Genomic DNA, 24,041 nt, shown 5'->3' with positions numbered 1-24,041 from the left:
GAACTATTTTCATGGCCTCTTTAAAACTTAAACTCTGATTGTAGACACATCACCTTTACATTTTGCTGTGGGGCTTTGCCCCTCAAAGACAAGAAGATGTTTCCTGTAAGAGATGTGGATCTGCTAAACAGTAGATGAATGCCAGCTAAGTTTTGCAAATACAAAGAAAGGAAGAACACTTTTGCCACGGCTAAGCCATTTTTTTCTGGTTGGCTAAGAAACTGCATGGCTACAAGGATTCTGAATCAAACCTGATAGCTGTAAAAGCCATGAAAAAGGTCTGAGATGTCATGCTTTCTAGACACTTCCTGAATAATATAGTTCATCTCCCATGCTCTCCATGAGATTTTGCAGACTTCACATTGGATATCCTCTGTGTTTGTTACTAATCCTGCCTGCTCCCAAAGTTCCTGGTAGTCAAAAGTTGTACGCAACAATATGCCTTTGTTCAAATGACTGCCTGCTTCAGCCATGAGCTGCTTTAACATTGGGGGCTAATAGCTGGGGCTTCTGCAAGAAAGCATTGAGGTACAAACTCCAGTGCTCTTGGTTCTGTGCCATCAGAGGACAACTTTTTTGGTCAAGAGACAAGAAGCTTCTTTCCTTGCGAACAGGACTTAGACCCCATGCAGGGGTCATGAGCTGTTTCTCAACTTCTGCTGTGAGGTTTATAGAGGGACTAAAAAAGTTGTTGAGAAAGGGCGATATACCAAACAGGGGCAAGTCACTTGAGCCTTGCATCCGCTTTATCTAGGAGGAGATGTGCAAGTCTGGCAGCTGTGTGAGCAGCCACCGATGACAACCAAAGCCTTGAGAAGCAGGGCTGTGGCACCAGAACACTTCCTTACACCTCTAGACACACAGAGGACAGGCAATCTAACACCAGTATCAGAACAGTGTGGGAGTGACCCATGGCCCACGCCAACCTGGGCCACTCAGGTTCTGCACATGCCACCAGCAAAAAGGAAGTTTCAGTGAAGCATCTGCTACAGAGATTCCCTCCTATTTCTCTGTATCCCAGCTCATCTGCTTCCATGTGCTTGCTCATAGTTTCTATTCTCCCAGGCACAACTGAGTTTAATGTGCCCACACATGACAAAAGGCTGTGAACAAAATTTTTTGCCAGCTTTCCTAAGAGATTCATGGGCTTAAGGAGGAGGGAGTTTAGCAGTTGCAGTTCAGCAGATCTCTGTATTCAATTTGTAAATGAGCCTTCCAAGTGCCAGGGCTGAATAAAACTTAAACTGTTATTTCTCCAAAAGAAAACCAAGAGGAGATCATGGGTAAGCCATGACCCTGTTGTTCTCAGATACAAAGGAAAAAAATCACAGTGAATATTTGGACATGTTCGTCCTCCACCAACATCCCAATCTTAAGCCCCGTCTGGACATACAAGTTCATGATTCACATCTGGCTTTGCCTGTCTTTGAGTCACACCTGGACACATCTAAATGTACCCAAAACTGCCAACACTCTGAATTTCAAACTTCTATTGAACCCTTATGTTCTCCAGTCTTCCTGTCTCTTTCCTTGTTTGCCACATAGGGGTATCTTGCATTAGCAGAAAAAGCAGAAGCTAATGGTGATGAGGGAAATAAATAAAAAGCTTGGTTCTGCTGTTTGGTCAGGCAGCTTACCGGTCACCACAGGGTACGTCTGGGGTCCTGACACATTTGTCCCCAGGTCTGGGTTAGCAGAGGTGGATAGACTTGATTTGACTTCATCGAGACCAGGGGTCAGAGCTGGGAGGGAGTACTCATTACCCTGGGGAAGAGAGGAGAAAGACAGCTCGCTATTGATGCGATGGGAGAAAGGGAAGGGTGTACAGATGGGGGGGAGGAAGAGGAAAGATGCAAACCCCTGCACAGATGGAAGAGGAGGAGGAGGAGGAAATGGAGAAGATAAAGTGACAAGAGGGTTGAGGGGGATGAGGGGGAGGCATCCTAGGATGAGCTATCCCACCCGCCTGCTTGATGCTGTGAAGGGAAAGAGAGGTGAGGGATCTGGCCTGTTATCTGTGGTATGTCTGAGCCTCCATTCCATGCTGTGGGGATAGGGATCACTGTCTCCACCAGCCCAGGGGAAAACAAAGGGGAAATCCACATCCCTTCCTCTCAGCTGAGTGGAGGTGGGAGGTATTTGCCCTGGTGACAAGGACAGCTGGGGCATAGGACTACAATGACATGACTAGGACAGGCAGGCTGTAGGAAGCAGCCAGTGTTGGCCCACTGTCACCAGGGTCTCTGCCTGGGTCGTCTACCTCCCCTCCACTGTTACCTCTGTCCTAGCTTTTTAAAAAACAAAGAAGCCTCATCCCCTGCCTCTGTCACTCTGTGCATTGGGGTATGAAATTGGGGAGGGGGGAGCCACATGGCTAACAGAAGGGTGGGAGGGGGAGAGCCATTGAATCTGAAAGGGTGTCCTGTCCGAAAGGCTCTGGTAATTGCCTTTTTATTGTGGCAGCCTCCAGACCAGACGCGGGAGCTGGAGAAACCAAGAAGGCTACAAAACAGCAGGAAAAGTTGCTCTGATTAATATTACGTTAAATTAAAACTGATTTTCTGCTCTTTCTCCTCCGTTTTTTTCCATGCGCCTCCCCAACCCCCTCCCCACATCTTCCCCTCCTCCAGCAGGTTCCATGCATGCTGCCCCCTCCCCGCCCCTGTCCCTGCTTGGCTAGGACTGCCTAGTCATTTCCAATTCCTTCTTGTATTGATCTTCCTGTAGAAATCAGTTTTGTAATTAGCTGCAAATTAGGCCTTCTACTGGGGGTGAGCCTGCCCCCTGATTTATCACCAGAGTAATTCGCTGTGATCGGAGAGAAATTAAAATGAACTCAATTAGGCTTTGGATTTGCTTTATGGGCCCTGCTCAGAGTTTCAGGGGGAAAAATGACTGTGCTGGTGCTTAATAGTCTAATGAAAGTAAATAAAGGTTATTCATTGTAATAAACCCAGGGACTCTGGGATGAAGGGAGTCCACAGCCAGCCTCTCCTTCTCTTCCTTTGTTGGTTTATGGCTTGGGGCGGTTTAAAAAGACTTTTGATTTTCATTTTATTAAGACAAACAGCTTTTGGGATAAAAGGCCAGGAGAGCGGGGGAGTAAAGAAAAGGTGGGTAGAGCTGCAGAAGTGTGGAAAACTATGTTGGAGATGGGAGTCAAGGCTCAGCTTTGGTTCATGAAGGAAAATGATCCATTAAAACCCAACCCTGTGGCTTGCTGGTCACCAGTGTGGTCTCAGGGTGCAGGAGTTTCTATGCAGTGCTGCCTGCCAGTGAACATGGATGAGGGTGTAGGCATGTTCATGGCAAGAACAGGCTGTCATACAGGCAGGTGTGTGTGCAGAGGGAAAAGTGGTCACGGGGACATAGGGAGAGCACAGTGTGCATGTATATGGCAAGTTTAGGAGAGGATGTAAAGCTTGTGTGTACATGAGCATCAGCACAGCACTACAGTTACAGCTAGACAGGGCTGTAAAAGATATGTGCAATAACAGATCAGTGTCAGAACAAGGGACAGAGGGGGGAGAGGGATTTTGGTGAGGGATTCTCCCTGCCATCATCCTCTCAGTGCCTGTGGGTTCCCATTACCAGGCCAGGCCCTCACCTGCTCAGATTTGATGTGCTCTGATGTTTGAAAGACGTCAGGGTAAGAAGGACGCTCAAAAACTCGATCTAAAGCTTCCAGCTGCTGCTGGGTGAAAGTGTCGCCACGAAGGTGCTTCCGCAAACTGTCCACGCTGCTCTGGGAATCTCCATTGGGAACTGAGCCCTCGGATACATCTGCAGGGCACAGACAGAGAAAACAGGGAGTTAGCACCACCCTGACTTGGACTGGTAATGGATGAAGGACAAGGACAGAGTGGGAAAGAGTGAGACTCTGCCTCCAGCCAGGTAGCTGTGCCACTCCTGAGGGAAGAGGAGGCTGCAGAGGTCCAAGAAGAGCCCCCTCCTCTCTGATGGAGTGGCCAGGCTGCTCTGGTAGGTTCTTTGGGATTCTCCTGCCCAGGATGAGTGAGGCTGTGGAGAATGGTGCTTAGCTCAGAGATGAGTTTCGGTTCTGCTGATTTTCAGTGTTAAAAATTGCCAAATCTCCACTGCTGAGCATAAAATGGGAGCAAAGCACAGCGATTAGCATCGCTAGAAGACCACTGGAGAGGCAGTTCACAGAGAAACAAGAGTGCTGAGGATGGGCTGTACTGGAGAGGACTGAGGGAGCCTGCAATGGGAAAAAGGCTCTCTTACAGTTTGGAGGGGAGCCAGTCTCTGTTGTAGCTCCCCAATCCTATGAGCAGCTATCACTGTTATAATTTCCTTTTCATCTGATCATATTCTAGATGAGTCTTTCATCCCCCTTAGATAACAGGGAAATCTGGTTTCTGACTCCATGTTTCACCAGAGACAAATCTCTCCCTATGGGGCAACTGTCCCATCCAACATATGTTGGTTTCTGTCCCATTCACCTATGTGTAGCTTGTGATTTATCATGACCCATATCTCTGTTATAAAACTCTCTCCAAAATGAGATGAATCTTTGTCTCTGCCTGTCTCTCTTCTTATCCAAAATGAATTATTGTATCACAAAACCTAGTCCTGCTCAGTGGGAATCAGCCTTCCTGGTATTACTTTGTTCTTACTAGGAATATAGCTGCCTTCTGGTGGAAGCTTCCCTACAAGTGCATCTTTGTCCCTACAGCAGCCCTCAGACACAGTCCAGTCTCACAGCAGTGCCTCCTGCCATGCTCCAGGGTGTCTCTATTTCTGTTGTGCCATCCCACATCTCTTACAGCCCACTCATCCCCTCTGCTGCAAGTCTGTTATAAATGCCCTGCCCCATCCAAAATTATTTTTTCCTGTGATAAACCATCTGATCACCTATGTGACTTTGGGTTTGGTTTGGATTTTTCCTCTGTTATCCCCCAACTCAAATGAGGTGCATTTTTCTCTGTTATAACCCCTTTTTATCTTGAGTGAGCCTCCTGCTATTAGCATCTGTCATATCCAAGGTGAGGCTGTCTGTTATAACCTCCTGTCCCAGCAGAAGTGAATCTTCCTCTGTCATAATCCCTCATCTCATCTGAGGCAAGTCTTCTTATTATAATCTTCTCCAACTGTGCTGAGTATCTTTCTGCTGTCACATCTCAGCCTAACTTTGGTGTGCCTGGTTATAATCCCCTGCTTCATCCATGCTGACATACTGCCATACTCTCCATTCTGAATCCTTACCTACTGTGTTTCATCAGAAAAAAATGTGACTGCCTTATCACCCCGACTAACCTAAGATCAGTTTCTCCCTCTTGTGCTGTAATTATATTCCTGGTTTTTCACTAGTATGCCTCATACTTAAGCCCTTCTTGGTGGCCTCCAGTTTTTGAATCTCAGAAACCTGCTGTCTGTCAAGAAATTGCTCAAGGGTTCTGTATAGACCTTTTCCTTCCTCCATGCAATCATGAGGTGCTCATGGACACATGATGCTCCTAGGAGCCTCGAGTGACATTCACTGTGCAGCATCCAGAACAATGCCACTCTGCTGCTTCCTCTTTTAGCTCATGGATAGCACCAAGGTAGTATTTTCTTGGCACAGTTAATGCCCAACTGGTGGCCCAGAGTTATGACTGAGCCTGCTGCCTTCTGGCTATGAGATATATCCGTTTATAGGTGATTATACGATATGATATAATCAATAGTACATTATATACAGTAGCGTAGTACAGTACCACTCACAAGACCATAGAAAATATTACATATTGATTTGTCCCTGCCAGCAGCCTTCCCTCAAACAGACTCTTCTCTCTTTCTTTTCCACCCCAAGCCAAAGCAAGGCTGTTCACTGGCACTGATCCTTGGAGTTTTCTCCTCTCCCCAGGCTAATTTGCCCAAGAGAAAGTTATCAATTTCCTGAAATCTGGAGTTCATGACAAATTTGACTAAGAAAACAAAACAAGGATCAGGCTTGGTGGACTGCGCACTGTTTGGGTCAGTACAATTTTCATGTTTTAGATGGACTGGGCTGTTTCTGCAGGGTGTGACTTTAAGGACTAGAACTCTGCTCTTCCCTGCAGAAAGCTGGCACAGAGCTCCTGGGTACAGACTCAGAAAAAAACAGTGTTTCTCTATCAGCCTCAACCTGTCTGAAGCCTGTGAAGCTGTTTGCCTTTGAGGATTTTTCCATGTGTCAGTCAGTGTGTATGACTGTACACACCATGATGCTAATACATGTAAGTATTTTTGCAGTAGATAGTTATTCTGTTATTCTTTGGATTCTGCATCACAGTATATGCCTGACAAGGCATTTGTCTGTGGCTGCTGGTTTTGGCTATACCTGATTTTCAAGGATGGCAGCCCTATACTCCGCGTTTGGTTTGAGTGGACAGATGTACAGTAAAACTTTAACTGATTGTCATTAAATTAGATTTTACCCTTAGTGAGTTGCCCTGAGTGGTAACAAGAGATTTGTGCACACACGCACAGGCATTTGCAATTCTGTCTGGCTTCAGAGCCCTGTGCACGTGTGTCTTCTGCGTGTGCACAGGCCATGCCTTTGTGTGAAGAAGCTGAAATCACAGCTTTCCCGAATCGCTATAAGAGTCTCTTTTCCTTCATTTATTCAGGGGCCCTTCAGATCTTGACAAATCTGTCACTCTAAATTTGCGAGAGATTATGGTGCTCTCTGCCTAGCACGGAGAGAGGTGATATATGATATCTGCTGCCCCTATTGATTGCCTGATCTGGTGGCAGAGGGCTGGCGAAATGAACTTGAAATGAACATCATGCCTCAACTCATTGTGCGTATAATACACTACTTAATCCCACATTTTTGAGCCGCTATGGAATTCAATTGATCAATCATGTCCCTCTGATAGTACTGTTTTAGGGGTTATTGCTGCACTGCTCACTGACCTTTCTATTTCTTTATTTATTTATGTCAGAGTGTGTGCGTGTGCATGTGCACACATAAGCATGTTATGTGTGTTTGGGAAACCCAAGACCAGCTGATGAGAAAGGACCTATACAGTCTGTGGGAAATTAAAGATAAGGATGAAGGAAATAGAAGGGTAAAGAATGGGGTTAAATAAGAAATAAGAATGATCAAAGCAAGCAAATGGATAGAGAGGGGTGCAAAAGTTGTAAGGAAAAAGACAGTGCTTTAGTTTAAGTGGAAATTCTTGGAGGGGAGAGTGAGGAAGGAGGGGCATGGGTCACTCTGCCGTGGCCTATGCTTTAAAATCTGCAAAAGCAAAGGAACTTTTGGCAGAGGCGCATAGGGTACCCTGAAGATCTTAACAATGGTAGGATGCACGAATCCCAAACTTCACAGAGCAATTATATGAATCATGCATATGTTTTTTACTTGTGAAGCAGAGAAGGTTTCACAGAGGTGATCCTGAAAGACAGATTGGTATGTCTTGTACTGCTAATGTCGAGACATTCACAGTCACAGATCATTTTATTTTCTTCAAAGCCAAATGATTGTAAGTCCCCTCTGTTTGTCTTCTGGTGTCAAAACCTACAGAGGATGTGTTTCATTTTTCCCCTGAAACTGCAAGGGCCAGACACTTATATCTGGTTTTAGATCAACACTGCAATTCTCATCTAAGTGTATGACTCTGTAGGCTGGACTATCAGGAGAAGCTTCAAATAGTGTGATGCACAAAAATGAGAACTGGCAGCCATGTGGGTATGCAGAAAAGACCAGAGAGGACTTGGGGAAAGAGACGGAGTCCGTCAAAGGGATGTGGGGTGCTAGTGAAGAAAGGGCTTATGGGGAAAATTTGAATTGGGAAAAACTAGCAGATCCTGTGAGGAATGGCACTGCGGGGAGAAACAGTCAGTTCAGCTGATGAAGAGCAATGCTAGGAGTAAAAAGCCTAAGGGCCAGAGATTTGCCAAGAAGGCAGATATTAGAAGGGGTCCTTCAGCTGCAGGATGAGTCTGAGGATGCCACCTGGGTAACTGTGACAACTTTACCCAATAGGAAGCAGCACCAGCACCTTTCTCAGTTTTCTTTTAGTGGCAAGGAAAACCTCTCTTTTAAATCATAAGAATCTTAACAAACAGCTTGAGAGGCACAGCACAGCCTCAGTCACTGTATTGCTCACAAAGGCACACGTTGCTGTCAGTGTGATCAGGCCTTCCACGTGTGACAGGAAATATCTCTCCTCCAAGGGACAGCCAAGGGAGTACACACAGTGAATGTTCAGAGTAAACTCTCAACACAAGACACAGATATGCTCCGTGGGTGTCACCAAAGCATTCTGACAAATAACAAGGAAATGCTGTGCCAAAGACCAACAGCACAACCTTAACTACATCTGACACAGGGAACATGCCCATTAAATAATTCCAAATCAAAGAGACATTCTCAGGTCTGGAAGCCACAAAGACACCATAATGTACAAGTAGCATAAAGTAGCATAATTCATTAGTTCCCTGGCTACAAATGGCAGACAGAACTCTTTCTCAGGGTAGGACAGGACCGTCTCAACAAATAACTCAGAAGTATTGCTGACACAGGGAGATCTTTGTGGCACAGAAATGTCTAGGGAGGTCATGAGAAGCTGTGCAGGTATCACACAAACGTGGAGATACTGCTCCCTTTTAGGGAAGGGGCTGTTACCATCCCTATGACATGTCTGCCTGCAGTGTCATGGGGCCCTGATCTCAGCTGGGCCCTTGCAGCTCTACCAATAAAAATCACAGTCATAATAAAAGCGAATGTGACTGGCATGAGAAGTGCCAGCCAGGTGACACAGCAGAACCCATCTAATTGTCAAAGGCTCCGAGGGAAGCACAACTGTCTGATGCAGTGGTGCTGAGCTGCTGCAATGCTGTCAGTGCTGTCCTCTCCTGCAGCCTGCCTGCACCATCCCTGCCAGGGTGCTTAATTCAGAGCAGCCCTCTCCTGCTCCCTGAGCATTTGTGGCTACATGTGCTACCCCTTCCCAAACCACACTTTTGTGTTAAGACTGCTCTTTCCCTTTTTTCCGATTTCTCTTCTCTTTTTTCCCCCTCTGATGTGCTCCTGTGTCCCCATGCAGCGTGGGCCTGTCAGGCAGCTTTCCTGTCCATCCCAGGGGGCCTTTCCCCACACTGCCAGTTGTTGCAGTTTCAAACTCAATTGTTCTCCTCGGTACTGAGGCAAATGGAGTCATTAATTACTTTCTATCGGCTGGGCCGAGTTCAGAAGGCGATCGATAGCCAGTGCTTGTCATTCAGGGCAGCCAGCCCTGCGCAGCCCCTCGTGCTGCATTCAGCACGGAGGACCCCAGCACTGCCAGAGCTGGCCTTCGAACCCTGGTCTCAAGCTCCCACTGCGAATAGCAGACTTCCCATATCTGCATCTGAGCTGACCCCCACCAAGAGAGAGATAAGGACAAAGACCTTGTCCTGAGGTAGTGGGCCACACATTTCCAGATGGCCAGGATTGTCTGGTACTGATATCCTGATCTACACAAGCTGATCCAGTCTAGCTGTCACAGGGTTTCTAGAGACACTGCATCCTCGATAACAGTTAAAACTAATTCTGTACTCCCCCCAGTAAGGACAAGCATAAGGACTGGCGGTCCTAATCTAGTGATCTTTTCAGCTATGTAACTTTCTTGCCCTACTAGTTAGAGGTTTGGAAAAGGAAGGCTGTAAATTTTGGGTTACATTCCTTCCAGGAGAATTTTTGTGGTCTTTTAGACAGTGTGAAAGATGTCATCTCCAGATAGATCAGTTCTGTGTTTCACCATGCAGTAGTGTTGCAAGAATTTTGCGTGCTTTTATTGTGATAACTGGTGGGGAGAAAGGCGAACCTCAAATTCAGAAGGGAAGGACCCTAAGCAAGTGCAGAAGATGATGGAGCATGGAAGGGCTGGCAAAGTTAGGAAATGCATAGGGAAGGAATGTTATCAGGGGTCTATGCTGCAATGGTGAAAGAAGATACAGTACAAGTTCAGGTTATGTACAGTATCCTGCAGAAACAGCGATAGTGGGACATAAATACTGGAGGATTATCACCTCAAGGAAGACCATCAGCCTTCATGAACTCCACAGTTGCTCACATTCCTGTGTCCATTTGCCTCAAGCGAATCCACAAACCTGAATTTCAGTATGGCAATTGATAGTACTGTGCTGGTCCATGTGTCTCTGTAATTTAAGCATGTCAGCAACACATAGGCTGTGTGTGTTTCTTTCTTACATGCTCAGGCTTAAAGCAGAAAGGCTCAGAAACAAAGGATTTTATGTCTTGAAATGAGGGTGTAGCTCACATGAGGAACTGGTGAGTAAGGAAGGCTGCACATTCAGTGAAGTGAGTGTGCCTGACTGAGGAAGAGTGAGATGTGTGCTGGTGCCCGATAGTGCTTTTATCACAGGTGTTGTGTATGGCTGAGTACCCTAGATGGAGCAGGGACGAGCAGTGCAGCTTTCATACAGGGCTTACATGAGCAAAAATGGCAGTGTTCAATGAAAATGTAAATGTAATGAATTGTGTGTGCAAATGTGTAATGAAGTGTGTGCTCAGATCTCTCCTGGATTATCATGGGAGCATGAAAAATGCATTTAAGGAAGTGAGTGTGTATATACATATGAAAATCATATGTATTTACTACTGCATCTAAGTGTATGATTGCAAATTTGGACAAGAGCATCTGGGAAACGAAGTCTGTATTGGATAGTAATAATCAGCACATCCAGCCTTACTGAAAATGCCAGCAAAAGTCTTTCCAGGTGTTAGGATGCAAGTGGCTGTCTCAGATGTGCATACAACATGTACTACAGCATGTGTGGGTGTGCAGGTGAGGGGTTTTAGCCTAGGTAGTAATTTCTTAGGTCCAGTATCTCTTACAAGCGCTATTAGGCTTGAATGTTAGACTAACAGAAATGCAGCTGCCTCTAGGATCCAGTGGCTTTGTTTATGTTGACAGAGTGAACAAAATCATCACTCTCACACAGTGAGCCAGATCCTCTGGTAGGTGTAAATCTGTAAGTCTCCTGCTAAAAGTTATATTACTTACACATGCTAAAAGTTATCAGAAGGGTTATCCTGATTTATGCTTTTGTGGCATCCACAACCTTGCCTTTAGTGCAGTGCCCTCAGGGGCAGCTGCTGCTGCAGGGAAGCAGGGCCCCAAAGCTATGCTTTCCCTCTGCCGGAGAAGAGGATGCTCTTAGCATCATTGGCATAATTTAACTCTCTTCTCCTGTCTTCCTAAGCATGTTTGTTGGGGAGCTACTTCTTGGCAGGATCCCCCTTGGTGAGCATATAAAAAACGGTGGCTTTTGTTAGCTCCAAAGGACAGAAGCAACACAAAAAATTACATCGCATGCAGCCCTAACTATGCTTGTTTAGAGAAACTGCTTGCATTTATGAAGTCTTTGGTGCGGAAAGCAGGGTTGCAAATGACTGCATCAGAGCGACAGTAAAGGCCATTAATTTCCTGTTATGTTTTCCTGTGTTGGGGGCTTTATTAATTTAATTTTACACTGTCGAACAACAGCGAGCGCTGACACCGCCACACTTGGAGGGTTTTTTTTTTTTTTCCTCAAGCAGTGCTTTGCCTGACATGCAAATCAACACTGCTATCAGGACTGCTAGACACAAGGCAGGGAGCCTAGAGCTGGACTGTCCAGTTCTAGCTTCCATGTTCTAGGAATCCCTGAGATTCCAGTGGAGAGCACTGACAGGACACCAGCATAAAGACTCAGCAGATCTGTCAGACCATGGACACCTCTAATGCACAGTCTACAAAATATGAATTCTCTTTAGGCTGCTTGGTTCCATTGGCTTGGTCCCCCACTAATATGCCACTTAATACCTCCTTTCCTTCTGTTTCCCTTGCTCTAGGCTTTTCATTCATTTCATTCCACCTGTTTTTCCCCCATGCATATTTCTACCTCAACCTTTCCAGTCAAAGGAGTCTGTACCTGCCTCTGAGCCATACACTTGTGAATCCTGTTATTGGAAGCTCTTCTGAGTCAGCACTAAACCAGTACTCAAGCAGAGTGTTTTTTAGAGCTGCCATTTTTGATGTGCCATAAAACAAAGGCTCCAATCACTCAGAGTCATTAAAATTCCCATGGCATTTTTTGCAAGAATGCAGACATTAACCTGGCTGTCCTGAACAAAATCCAGCCTGAGTGATTACCCACAGCATATCTTAATTCTCCTGTGGTTTCATTTGGACATGGCACAGCAAAATTTCACAGTTGATGCTCTGTATTGTTCAACATCTGCCATGGTCCACCTGAGAGTCAGCCACATTTCAGCAGAAAATGAAATCTTAAGAATGGGAAGGTTAATAAGCAACATATGATACAGGATGGGTAATTGTGAAATGCCATGCAATAAAAGAGCTACAGGCTTGCAATAGGCAGCAATCTGCTTGAAATGTCACCATGCAAAATATGTTTTTTTGAATCCTCATTCCTATAATAACTGTAAACCGTTAGTAATTTGTCATCTTTCTGCATAAGGTTACTTGAAGGCCATTACAGATTCATGAAGGAACCTCTATAAAACGTATATTGCAGATGCGTTCCAAAATGTAAGAGGTAGTGTCCGAACAAGAGAAGGCCCAGCCATGGGCAGCAATCAGTTTCACAAACAAGTGAGGTCTCTGCAGAGAAGAGCCATAAGTATCTTTGAGGATTATCTTGTGGAGTATTGGTTTTCATTTGCTGGGATTTAATAAAGTTGTCCCAAACTCTAGAACAGTTCTGACCTTCTTGGAAAGTCAACCCTTCTGTTCAAGGCCTACCTCTTCTCAGACTAGATGCCAAAAGCCAAAGCAAAAGAACACTAGGTCCTTTGGGAAACCTGGCATGGAAGTATACCTGTCCTTCATAACAGCCTTTTCTAGAGCATTTAAGAGAGAAGTCATAAAAGGTTTGCTGGACATTTTGTACACAATAACCACCTCATTAAGGTTTAATCAGATGTCTACAAATCTGTTGCAGTGCAGACCCCCTAGCTTAAAAACAGAATAGCTGCTCTGACCAAAAAAGGCAGGGCCAAAGAGAGAAAGAAATCCTGTCCTGATGCACATCCAAATGGAAACTGATACCCATGACCTAGCTCCTGCTCTGGCACTGTACTCATGTGTGTTTTCCTGTAGCTGCTGACCTCTGTGGGAAGAGCCTTTGTACCTTGAACCTGTTGGGATGTAAGCAGTAGGATGCTTGGATGAATGAAGGAAAAGTGAAAGGAAAATGTGAATCTAGGTATTGTTTTAAGGCCCCTTAACAAAACTGGTACATTTTAAAGGGCCTTAAGGTGGTCATGAATTGCATTTGACACCTATTTAAAGCATCCTTTATTTTATCTGATTGATGCTTGGAAAAATCACCTTTGAAGAGCTGTGCATGATGAGAGACAGAAGACAGAATATGTCTGGTGTGTGTCAACAGATAGATAAAAATATGTATCTGTAACTGCTCCTTTCCAGCCATCGACTACTAACAGAGTTGTCCTACACATGCAATTCCTAGAGCTTAGCATAGCTTCTGCAGGCCAACACAAAATGCTGATTTTCAGGTCTTGCTTGGCAGCTACACAGATAGCTGGAGCTCTGAAAGTCCTGAAACCATCATAAAATGTTCACAAACTGCATATTTTTAATGCAAGGTCTGGTGAAAAAATTAAGCACACTGGTCTTTCTCTTTCTGTCTTTCTCCCCACCAATCAAATTGCCTTCTTGCCCCTCATCTATCCAGCCAAGATTCTCACAGGCTAATCACTTGGTGAGATCTTGTTGATCCCACTGGGATCCAGTGAACCGAGGCTAGAGGATCTGATACTATCACTTAGGGAGGTAAAGAGCTTCTGCTTTCCTTCCAAACAGCAGCAGCAGCTTCCTTTTGGGAGGAGGGGTTTCTGTGTCCCTGACTGAGAACAAGGTGCTTAGTGTTTTCCTTTAGCACAAGAAGACATTCCTCTACAGGAATGATTTACATCTGTGAACAGCAAGCGATGCTTAACATTATGTTGATGTAGACTTGGGAGTACAGCAATAGCCAAATTAGGGGTTAATTGGTGCACTGGGGATTGACTGTTGGGCCCCCTTGGCTGGTGGATGTGATCATGAAGAGAAAGAAAGAAAGGGAGAGAGAAGGAGCCATCCTCCAGCCAACGCCTCTCTAAAGGTTGGGATTCCTGAGGCCGCTGCTGTCTAGTGCTGTCAAGGTCAGCAGGTTCAGGTTCACTGAACGGTCAGGATGGTTTGAATTACTGGCACTGCCTGCCGATTCCTTTGCTGATCGTGATCCGTCTTCCAGCACCAGCTGTGGGATGATGCTCCCCAGCCATGTGCTGTGCACGGTGTGGGGCACAGGGAATGTCAGAGAGGCAGATGCTCTTATTAAAAGGATAAGTTTTTAGGAAGATTTAAGGACCCAAGGCAATGCTGAAGAAAGGCACTTGCTCCTACCACTGAGCATGTGGAGACCAGTTTTCTAGAACTAGCTGTTCTGATCCATTTTTCTTTTACCTGGGTAACTGCACATTAGTATATGCAAGTTTTTATGTAAACAACACTGCTTGGACATTTTGTCCCCAAAGACACGTAGCTGTGTGACCAGGCTAAAAGGCAGGGTAGCCAGCATGTTCCTACAAGGCTGTCTGCAGAGAGCACCAGAAGGTGCTTATGCCCTGCAGCAGGTGGGCTTGGAGCCACTGATGAAACCTCACCAGAGCAGGTGGGGAGAAACCATGCCTGCAGAGGTTTGAGTTTGTATAGCCAGGCTGCCAGTGCCACAGATGTGTGCCTGGGGTGGCACCAGAGTGTGGCTGAGTGCCTGTGTGTGTGTGTGTGTGTGTGTCTCTATACTGTACATGTGCTGTCCAAGCAGCCACAGCAGCAGTGATAGCAGAAGTAACTATGTGAGAAAGACTGTGGCAGGAAAGAGCAACAAGAAGGATTTAGAAGACAACAGGGCTGTGTGCAAGTAGTATCTAATGTTTGTCTTAGACAAGAACATCTCCACAGGCTTCCTTTACTTGATTTCAATGGAGTTGTACTACAGAGAAATCTGGCCCTCTCAATCTGTAAGCTGAAGTGCTTACTCTTGCTTCTTATTCCGAACTCTGTTGTCTACCTCTGTGAGTCAGTCAGCTCCTGGTACAGTCACCCCACACTATAGCTATGGATATGCAGCTTTTGTACTCACACCTCTTTGTCCACTTGCCACATACATTTCTACACCTGTTGAAAACTCTGTAGGGTTGACAATGCAAGGGACTGCCCATAACTGGTGCCCATGCAAAAAGCTTCTTGCACAGCACCCTCAGTGCTCACCAAGACATGGAAGAGGTCAGGGTTGATATCATGCAATCTGCTCCACAGAAGGGAGGCCCCCATCTCCTCTAAGCTTAGCACAGGTATTCTAACAAGCTCTGTGTGTAGCCGGCACTAGGAAGTATGTTGTGCCTGCTTTCACCTCTCTTCAACTCCTCTCCCAGTTCCTTCTTCCACTGCAAAGCAAGGGGCTATGGCAAGAAGGGTCAGAAACAGGGCCCAGTATCATGCTGGTTTACATTAATGAGATACACACAGTGTAATCCAGCAATGGAATCGGCTCTACAAAAGGAGGTAATAGCAGGCTGCCATGAACAGAGCAGCTCAGGTAATTGGTTTATCTATCTAGAAGCAGTAGTAGCAATCTCTGCACAGAGTAGCAGTAAAGTCTCTTCCTTAAGGCTATTTCCTTTGTCTTTTCAATTGCTTGCACATCCATGTGAGATAGAGAGAGAGAGAGGAAGAGAGAAAGAGCTAGAGAGAGAGAGAGGGAGAAATGTTAATTTGTGAATTAATGGCTTTTCTCTGCGGAATTGTAAATTCAAATGTCACCTCACAGGGTGACACTACGCTGGGCTGCTGAGGAAGCAATGATAAGATCCCCATCCCCACGCCGACATATACCCATGCCCCTCCCCTCCCTGAAAGATAGCTACGAAGTGGAACATGCTACTTTTAATTTGCAGTAACACCACAGCAGAGGGATGCAAGAATGACTGCTTTCCAGCCCTCCCTTCCACAACAAGCTGGGCCACATCTTTCTCTTTCTACCTCTACCTCCCTCCACCCCCTCTTCAACCCCTCCCATTTTAAACTGTGTCCAAGACAACACATTATCTCAACTCCCCCCACCCTGAACTAATCAAAGGATGAGCTAAGGGAGGGCTCTTTAGAATGGATGCCTCCGCAACCCTCTCCTCTCCTGCAATAATCAGGTGAATTAATGACCCTGAAGTTAAAGTGAGCGCTGATACTCGGGCGTTGTGCAGCGTAGGGGAGAAAGCCTTCATTGTTTTCGAGCAGGAGGCGGGCAGCAGCAAGGGAGATTCATGGATGGAGATTGAATATGCAATTTTCTTTCACCTTGCCAAGAGCTGCCCCTGGGCTGTGCCTGGCCTAAATTTTTTTTTTTCCTCTTGCCATCTCTGCCTTATCCGGCCCTCCCACCTCCCTTCCATTCTTTCCAGAAAATTACCTTCAAAATTGATTTCCACTTTTACAAACAAATATAATGGGAACATGAGGGGGGAAAAAAATCTTGGGCTGTGATGAATTAGGGCTGTCAGGTGCTTCCAAGTCTCCTTTGTTTTTGTTTTACTGCCTGTTAGGTTCTTTGTTTTTCCAGCAACTGGGAATAATGCCCCTGCCCACACAGTCCCCATGGTCCACGTCTACCTTCACAGGATATGGCCACCACCTGATGTCATCACTCACTGTGTTATCCCTTCTCTCCAGCACTGTGAGCAAACAGCCACTGCTAGCAAACTGCCCTAGCCCTTCACACCAGACCACAACTGATCCCATGGAGACACTGCATATCCCACACTGCTGGTGAGTGGGGTCCTATAGCCCAGGTACAGGTCTGTTGATTTGCCTCTGATCTTCTTCACCCTCTTCCTCCTGTTTTCCCTTGCCTTATTCAGCTGATGGACAGATTCCAGCTCTCCCTGTTCTGACAGATCAGCCTGGATCATTGGCATTTCACTGTGACCCAAGTTTTGTCTCAGTGCCATGTCACCTTGATTCTACTGTAGTATTGCCCTTATGTCTCATTGCCATGTCACCTGACCCCCAAATCAGTGTCATCTCTCACTGTCATGGCATCCTCATCCACTGTTGTACCAACAACCCTCTAAAATACCATTTGCCTGCACATTGCCAGCTATTTCTGATTCCTTTTATAGTTGATTCTGTCATCCACTGCACATTGAACTGGGGTCCTCATGGATTCAGACACCACGCTCCCTCTGACTCCCATACTCTTTACATCCACAAAAAACATATAAAGTCACCTCCATGACTGCAGGCAGACCCAATGCAAAACTCATCTAAAATAAACAAGAAGATCCAGAGTAGCAGGCATCTAGCAAAACTGAGGATCAGCCTTTGCACAGGTAGAATCATGGAGGAGGCAGAGATGCTGGGAGTTGTAGCTGCCTGACTCCTGTTGACACATTAGCTGCAACAACCCCTCCCAAGAATGAGTCAAAAAGTGGAAAAATATCTAACCACAAACTAAATACCCATAATAAACAGTCAGAAAAGCACACACTCATGGTACTTACACAAATAGATGTAAAGAAAAGCACTATGCATAAGTAGCGCCCACAAAACGTAGCAAATTAATATTGAAGACACAAAAATGCAAACTAGGACACATAGAGATACTAATGCAGGTGCATGTCAATTAAATGTAATTTCTGAATAAACAAATAATTTACAAAAGAGTATGTACACTGACTAAATGAAAACCTGTAACTCAAGGTAATTTCCTTAAATTAACATGTACAGAATCAAATAATGTAAACAAATACAAAATATTTACATAAATAAACAGCCTTATACAGGCAAGAACAACCAATATGAGTATAGATAGATAGATAGATAGATAGATAGATAGATAGATAGATAATATACACACAAATATATAACCTCAGTGCAAATACACATCTGTACAAACTGTATACAGAAGTGCACAGCACTAGCAGGTTACATATTTGTATCCAGCAACCACAAAGGTACAGTGATACTCCAAGTATGTAACAACACATACACTCAGAATATACATACAAATATACAACATTCATATATATGCTCAAAATGTGAATACAAATACCTTGTATTCATAGAAATACATAGCACTAATACTGAGCCATACATGCCCAGACATCCATATGATGCACAGTATGCATCCTCCTATTAGGCAATATTATACACAGCTTAACATACACATTTTTCAGATGTCCATAGGCATTGCACAAAATACGGGTCCAACCTGCCACTCACCCCATACATAAGCACAGATAAGTAGAAACCAGTGATCCTAACATAGAAATACAGAAAACAAACAGGCGTGCATTCCTAGAGACACAAATACACAATCAGAGATGTACACAAATAAAACCGAAGCCAGACCAGCTTGTCTTCAGAGAATACCAACCCCTGCCAAAATAAGCAGCATTGTAAGCTTTAGAAGCAGGGCATTCCATCCAAACTGCTTTCTGTGATGTAAGCTGTTAACTCTCCCTTACCTGACTTCCTCCTGAGCAATGCATACTCCCCAAACTCCCAGCGTGTGTGCAGGAACACTCACACAAACACACATATCGTGTTTCTCCTGCTTACAGACTGACTTCCAAATTCCTGGTGCGGCAGCCCACATTTCTGCCACTGCTGTGCTGCTTATTCATTGTCTTCTGCTTCATTCAGTTTCCTCCTCCTCTCTTTTCCCACACATACTCTCCCTTTTCTGACATCCTCCTGCAGTTTATTTAAAGAGGTGCTGGATAAGTAGCAGGTGCTTTTCTTATGTCCTTCCAGGGGTTTCACTAGCCAAAGACCTTCAGAAGGGAGAAGTGGGTGCTTACCTAGAATAAACTCCCTCTTCAATTTACATTTTCATCTAGAATGTCAGGGAGTGTTACCTAGACTTGCGTGTATAAGCACAGTGAGCCTGGTCCCCTGTGACTGCTCCTGTTTGCAGAGATACACCATTGCTGCAAGCTGCCAGCCACTGGAAACTCAGCCATGCTGCATAAACAACAGTCCCAGGGAAACTAAAAGAAAGACATTGCGAGAGTGTGAAAGACTCCAGAGTCTGTTCAGCCCATCTGCACAGCCATAAACTGCTGTGTGTACGCCCCACAACTCTGTGTGATGGCTGGAACATGGGGTTAGCACCTGAGGCAATATAACTGCATGTGTCTCCAGTGTCATTGAGACTATTGCTGACCTGCAATAAAGCAGTCATATAGAATAGTACAAACAAGTCTGTTGTGGTGACAAAAAAAATCACACTGTGAAACAATGCAGGCTCGCCACAGACAGTAGTGCTGTTCCATCACCTGCAGGGGTCCAAACACACCCTGTTGTCCTCAATTATTACGGTTTGAGTAGAACAGAAATACACCTAATATGCCCAGAGATGAACATGCATCAAGCCATGACACGGTCAAGTGGAATGGCTCACTCATATTCTTTGCAAACATATGCAGGCAGCATATAAAAATGAATGAATGCATTTCCCCATAGGACAGTTCTGGGCTAGACCTCTGCTCTGGTACAACTCCAGCACAAGCAAAGCATCACCATACTGCAGATGACAGCATATGAACACTGTATGTTCTGAAATGACCCCAGTATGCTGTGGAACACTAATACACTTCATAAAATACACCATTCTGAATGTGGTGCTGTAGTGACATAGTTGTATTGACTTCACTGTCATGGCCAGGTGACAGTCTGTTTTCAACCAACACATGACATCAGCTGCAGTAACAACTCCATGAATTGCAGCGACAGCACAGTAGAAACTGCACCAGTGAACCAAAAATTACCATGTTGAAACAACCTTACTGCATGCCATGATGCAAATGGACCACACGAAACAATTCACAGCTGCTTCTGCTAAGAGTGTAATGGCCTTGAGTGTAATGGGGCAGCAGAGCAAGTAGTGATACAGTTAATCTCATCATTAGTGTCACAAACCCAAACCTATAGTGATAGTTAAAACAACAGGATAACCACAACCCAACTGCCTGCAAACACATGCTGTGTGCCACTGACAGTGACACAGTCATCTGAAGTGCCACAGCTACGTCTCTCAAATTATATTATCCCTGCCACTCCAAATAACACATACCGATGATACTTGCAGTGGCATACCCAGCTGCTGTTTATCTGCTCACAAACTTAGACACATTACACACCTCTCTGCTCTGTGCTACTTTCCACTTAAAGAAAATTTTTAACTCAAGTCTTTAAAACAGTCTATGTCCTGGGACAGTATTTTAGAAAAAAACTTTCAGTACTGGGACTGTCACAGATGTCCTTGCCCCACACTCCACCAGAAGGAGGCATTTGTAATTTCCCAATACAAAAATGAGATCACGGCAAGGTAGGGAAAGTTCCAAGCTAAACACTGTCAAGACTCTGCTCTGCACTCAGATTCCCATTTGGAATGAGGAAAGAGAAAACCACCTGTAACAAAAGCACTGATTTTCAGTAGAGGCTGTTGTGGCAATAACAGAAAATTATATGTGCAGTGCTAAAGAGAAGGGTAGTGATGCTGCCTATCCTGTAGCTACAGGATTAACAGTGCGGGTGCTCCTACAGATATGTGTGCAGCACCCTTTTCAGCATAGCTCAATCCTGTTTGAAGAATATGGTGAACCATCTGCACTGATACAGCTAACACTTCTTGGAAAACACCACCAGATTTGTAGAAATCACACTAACAAGCCTTTGGGTTTTATTACTACTGATACTAATAATACTGGACACATTATGTCTGCTCCCGCCAATAACAGGCTGCAGATATGATCCCTGCTAATGCTGATAATACTGGGGGATATTATCTCTGCCATTGTCAGCACTGCAGATATTATTGCCAGTAATGGTGTCAAATACTACAGATACTGTCAAGGACCAAGATTAATAATGCTGAGAATGTTACAGCACCAACCTCACTGGAAGGTGAATCCCAAATGAGAATTTGGGATTAGACAGGAAGTCTGCTCGCAACCTATTACAGAAAGAAAGGGCCACATCTCATAAGAACGTTTTTGTAAAAATTGCTGAAGTTTCACCCAGCTGAAGATGCTGTGGTATGTTGGCAGCAGCTTGATATACTCTTTTCCTGTTATCTAATTATCTATCTATATCCATCTGTCTGTCTATTTATCTGTCTTTCACTTTCTCTGCATTTCTCCTTTTTTTTCCTTGTGTAGTGCTCAAGACTACAATATGAGTGATACCAAATTTATGTTAGTGCCTCTGGGACACCCCAGTTCTCATTCTTTTAGCTGTCAATTAAGGGGCTATGAAGCAGCATAAATAGTTGCATAGTTTTCCCCTTTGTCCTTCTGGACATTATATTGCTGCTTCTTAGTCTGGCAATGACCCTGCTGAGCACGGTTGGCCTGTCATCACAGAGTACTACAATGCTCAAACCATAAAGAGCCAGGAATTCATGTTCTCTGATGTAACTTGATAATGTAAGACCCTCAGTGGTCTTGAGAAAGTCATTACATGGTGCAGGGTCACCTCTGCCTTTGGAAGATGGTGGGTCTAAGTGATGGTGGGTGTAAGGTCAGAGGGAAGTTGCAGTTGTACTGGCAGTGCCCACAGATCACAAGAAATTGCACACATTGTGCTACACAAATGGTGAACTTTTTTAGTTAAATTATTTTCAGACTCACAGGAGACTAACTCTATCTATCACAGAAGTCAGGAGTTTTGCAATCACTGGTTATAAACTGAAACAAAAGGATAATGTGGTCTGAACAAGGCAAATCCTGACCATCCATTCTTGGCATTCACCCGAGGGAGACATACCGAGTTTTGAGGAAAGACTCACGGCCAGCTAGTTTCTTGTTGTGACTAGTAGACACTCAGAGCTACTTCCCAGCTAGCTCTTTCCAATTTCGTACATTTCCCAGGCCACCCTTGAACTTGCAACCAGTGTATTTGGTAGGTTGGGATTCCCACTCTTCCCTCTAACTCCCTGTGAGGGACACACCTGGCTGTCAGTGTCCATCTCTGAGCCCACCTCATGCATCTGTCTGGCTCCTTCTGTCCAACTCGGGAGTTCTGCTACATCATCTTGACACATAATTATCTCTCCTCTTCTTAATCATCTGTGCTACTGTCTAATGTAGGCACCAGCTGCAGCAAGGAGGACCTGGGGGAGGAGTGTGTGCTCACATAGAAGCTTCTCTGTCTTTCTCCCACCCTGCTCCCCCCAGCCATCACAGAGGTTGCTAACAAGGTTTTCAGAACTGGTGATTCAGGAACAGCTTGGTACTTCCCCTTTCTGCTGAACTGCATTCCTCACAGAGGAATCCTTGCAGCAGAGCTGGTCCAACAGAGCGGAAAGAAAGAGAGAGCAGTGCTGCTTCTTCTGTCTCCTTTAGGGAAGAACCACTCCCTAAATGCTTGAAAAGTAGATGTGCAAAGCTCACAAGGGCTTTTGAATGTGAGAATAAAATCTGAAGTTAAGGAGGAAACTGCAACAATGTGTTCAGAAGCTCTGGGAAATACTGAGAAGGTACTCATCCAGCATGAACATGAAAGAAATACTCTCATTTAATCTCTTGACAAACTTCCTCCTCCCCATCTCAACTAGAAACAATCAGAATGTTCAGAGCTACAGAGGAGACTGCCTAGGAATGAGTGCAGGTCACTGGCTTTGAAAAACTTCCCTTTGAACCCTTCCAAACTTAGGACCCAGCCCCGCAAAATTATTTTTCAGCATTTCTGAAGGCCAGTGTGAGCCCAGATAACTCGACTCATGGTTAGAGATGTTCAGCAGCTAGCTGGGGGGCCCATGTCAGCTTTCTATGGGTCAGAAGCCCAAAGTGTCCCTGCAGCAGATATCTGGGATGGCAGGATTAAGGCTGTTACCTAAGGCAGTTGCAATCATGTCATGTAACTGCCACCTAAAACTCTGAGAGCTAAAGACAAGCAACATTTGCAGGATTGTCTGGTTGGTACCTTTTGGATTCCTAGTGGGATATATGGACACTTGGCCAACAGCAAGGAGCTGCATAGTGTCACTTGCCTAAATCAAATCTGGAATGAATTAAGGACAGACACAAAGAATAGTTCTTAATGTCAATCTATTATTGTGAAGTGTCACAGTCTTAGATGGCTGCTCTGATGTTTCTATGTTTAATTGTACTGTTCCAAAGAAAGCTTAGGTTCTGAGGCTGGAAGTGACTGTGTGGCTGCATGTAAAGTGGGATGATCTTTTCAGGTATAGCCTGAATAGTAGTTTAAACCAGACTGAAGAGCTTCATTTCTAATGAGATGTGGAGGCACCATGTTGAGAGCTGGTGATCACCACTGTATGAGAACAGGGATTCACAAAACCCCCAAATAACTGTCAGGAGATTTGCACAACCATTAGAGAAACCTGTAATTCAGTTTGAAATGTCACTATTTCCTATATATGCAGTGATGGCAAATGCTGGAAAGGTTTGCAATACTTGTCTCTTATTCCTGACATTTTTTGACTTTGAGGCATTGACTCAGCCCTGCCATTGCTACACTTTTCTCTTAGCTGGGCCCTACTGCCATCTAGCTGGGAAATGGATCTTCCTCTGGGGCCCGATCCAATTTCCAATGACATCAGCAAAAATCTTCCCATTTGCTTTAGCAGAATCTGGATTGGGTCCTTGCATCTACTTTTACTTTGTATTAGGGAGAAATGGAACATGATGACTGCCCTTTATTCTTAGGATTGCTGTGTTTATTTGGATCAAAAACTTACAGATGTGAACCTCACCAGAGCCAATACTGAGAAAATTACTAGCAAAACCTCAAAATGCAGCATCTGTCTCAGGAGAGCTTTCTCTTCTCACCACATATCAGAGAGAACTCTCGTGTTCTTTTGCAGTGCACAGCCTTGGGATTACAGCACACACAGCACATTGAGCCACTTGTCCTAAGAGGTCTTTCCATGCAACAAGCAACAAAACATACTCAAGTCAGAGTGGAACCCAACAAACTGGTCAGTCAGTATTCTTTAAAAAGTTCACTGCC

General features: G+C 44.9%; 1 protein-coding gene across 4 annotated transcripts in view; it reads right to left on the bottom strand.

Annotated features, from left to right (window-relative positions):
- The window catches only part of PAX2 (paired box 2), an 84,892-nt gene that overhangs the window by 23,728 nt on the left and 37,123 nt on the right, over positions 1-24,041 (bottom strand). For all 4 annotated transcript variants that reach the window (XM_062496721.1, XM_062496722.1, XM_062496723.1 and 1 more), the window contains exons 6-7: positions 3,608-3,783; positions 1,638-1,764 (exon numbers count right to left, since the gene is read on the bottom strand). In XM_062496721.1, coding sequence (XP_062352705.1) covers positions 1,638-1,764; positions 3,608-3,783 — 303 coding nt within the window. The remainder of the gene's footprint in view (positions 1-1,637; positions 1,765-3,607; positions 3,784-24,041) is intronic.

Source organism: Cinclus cinclus, chromosome 7 (genome assembly GCF_963662255.1).
Source record: "Cinclus cinclus chromosome 7, bCinCin1.1, whole genome shotgun sequence".
NCBI lineage: Eukaryota > Metazoa > Chordata > Aves > Passeriformes > Cinclidae > Cinclus > Cinclus cinclus.
This window is presented reverse-complemented; position numbering and strand designations above follow the sequence as displayed.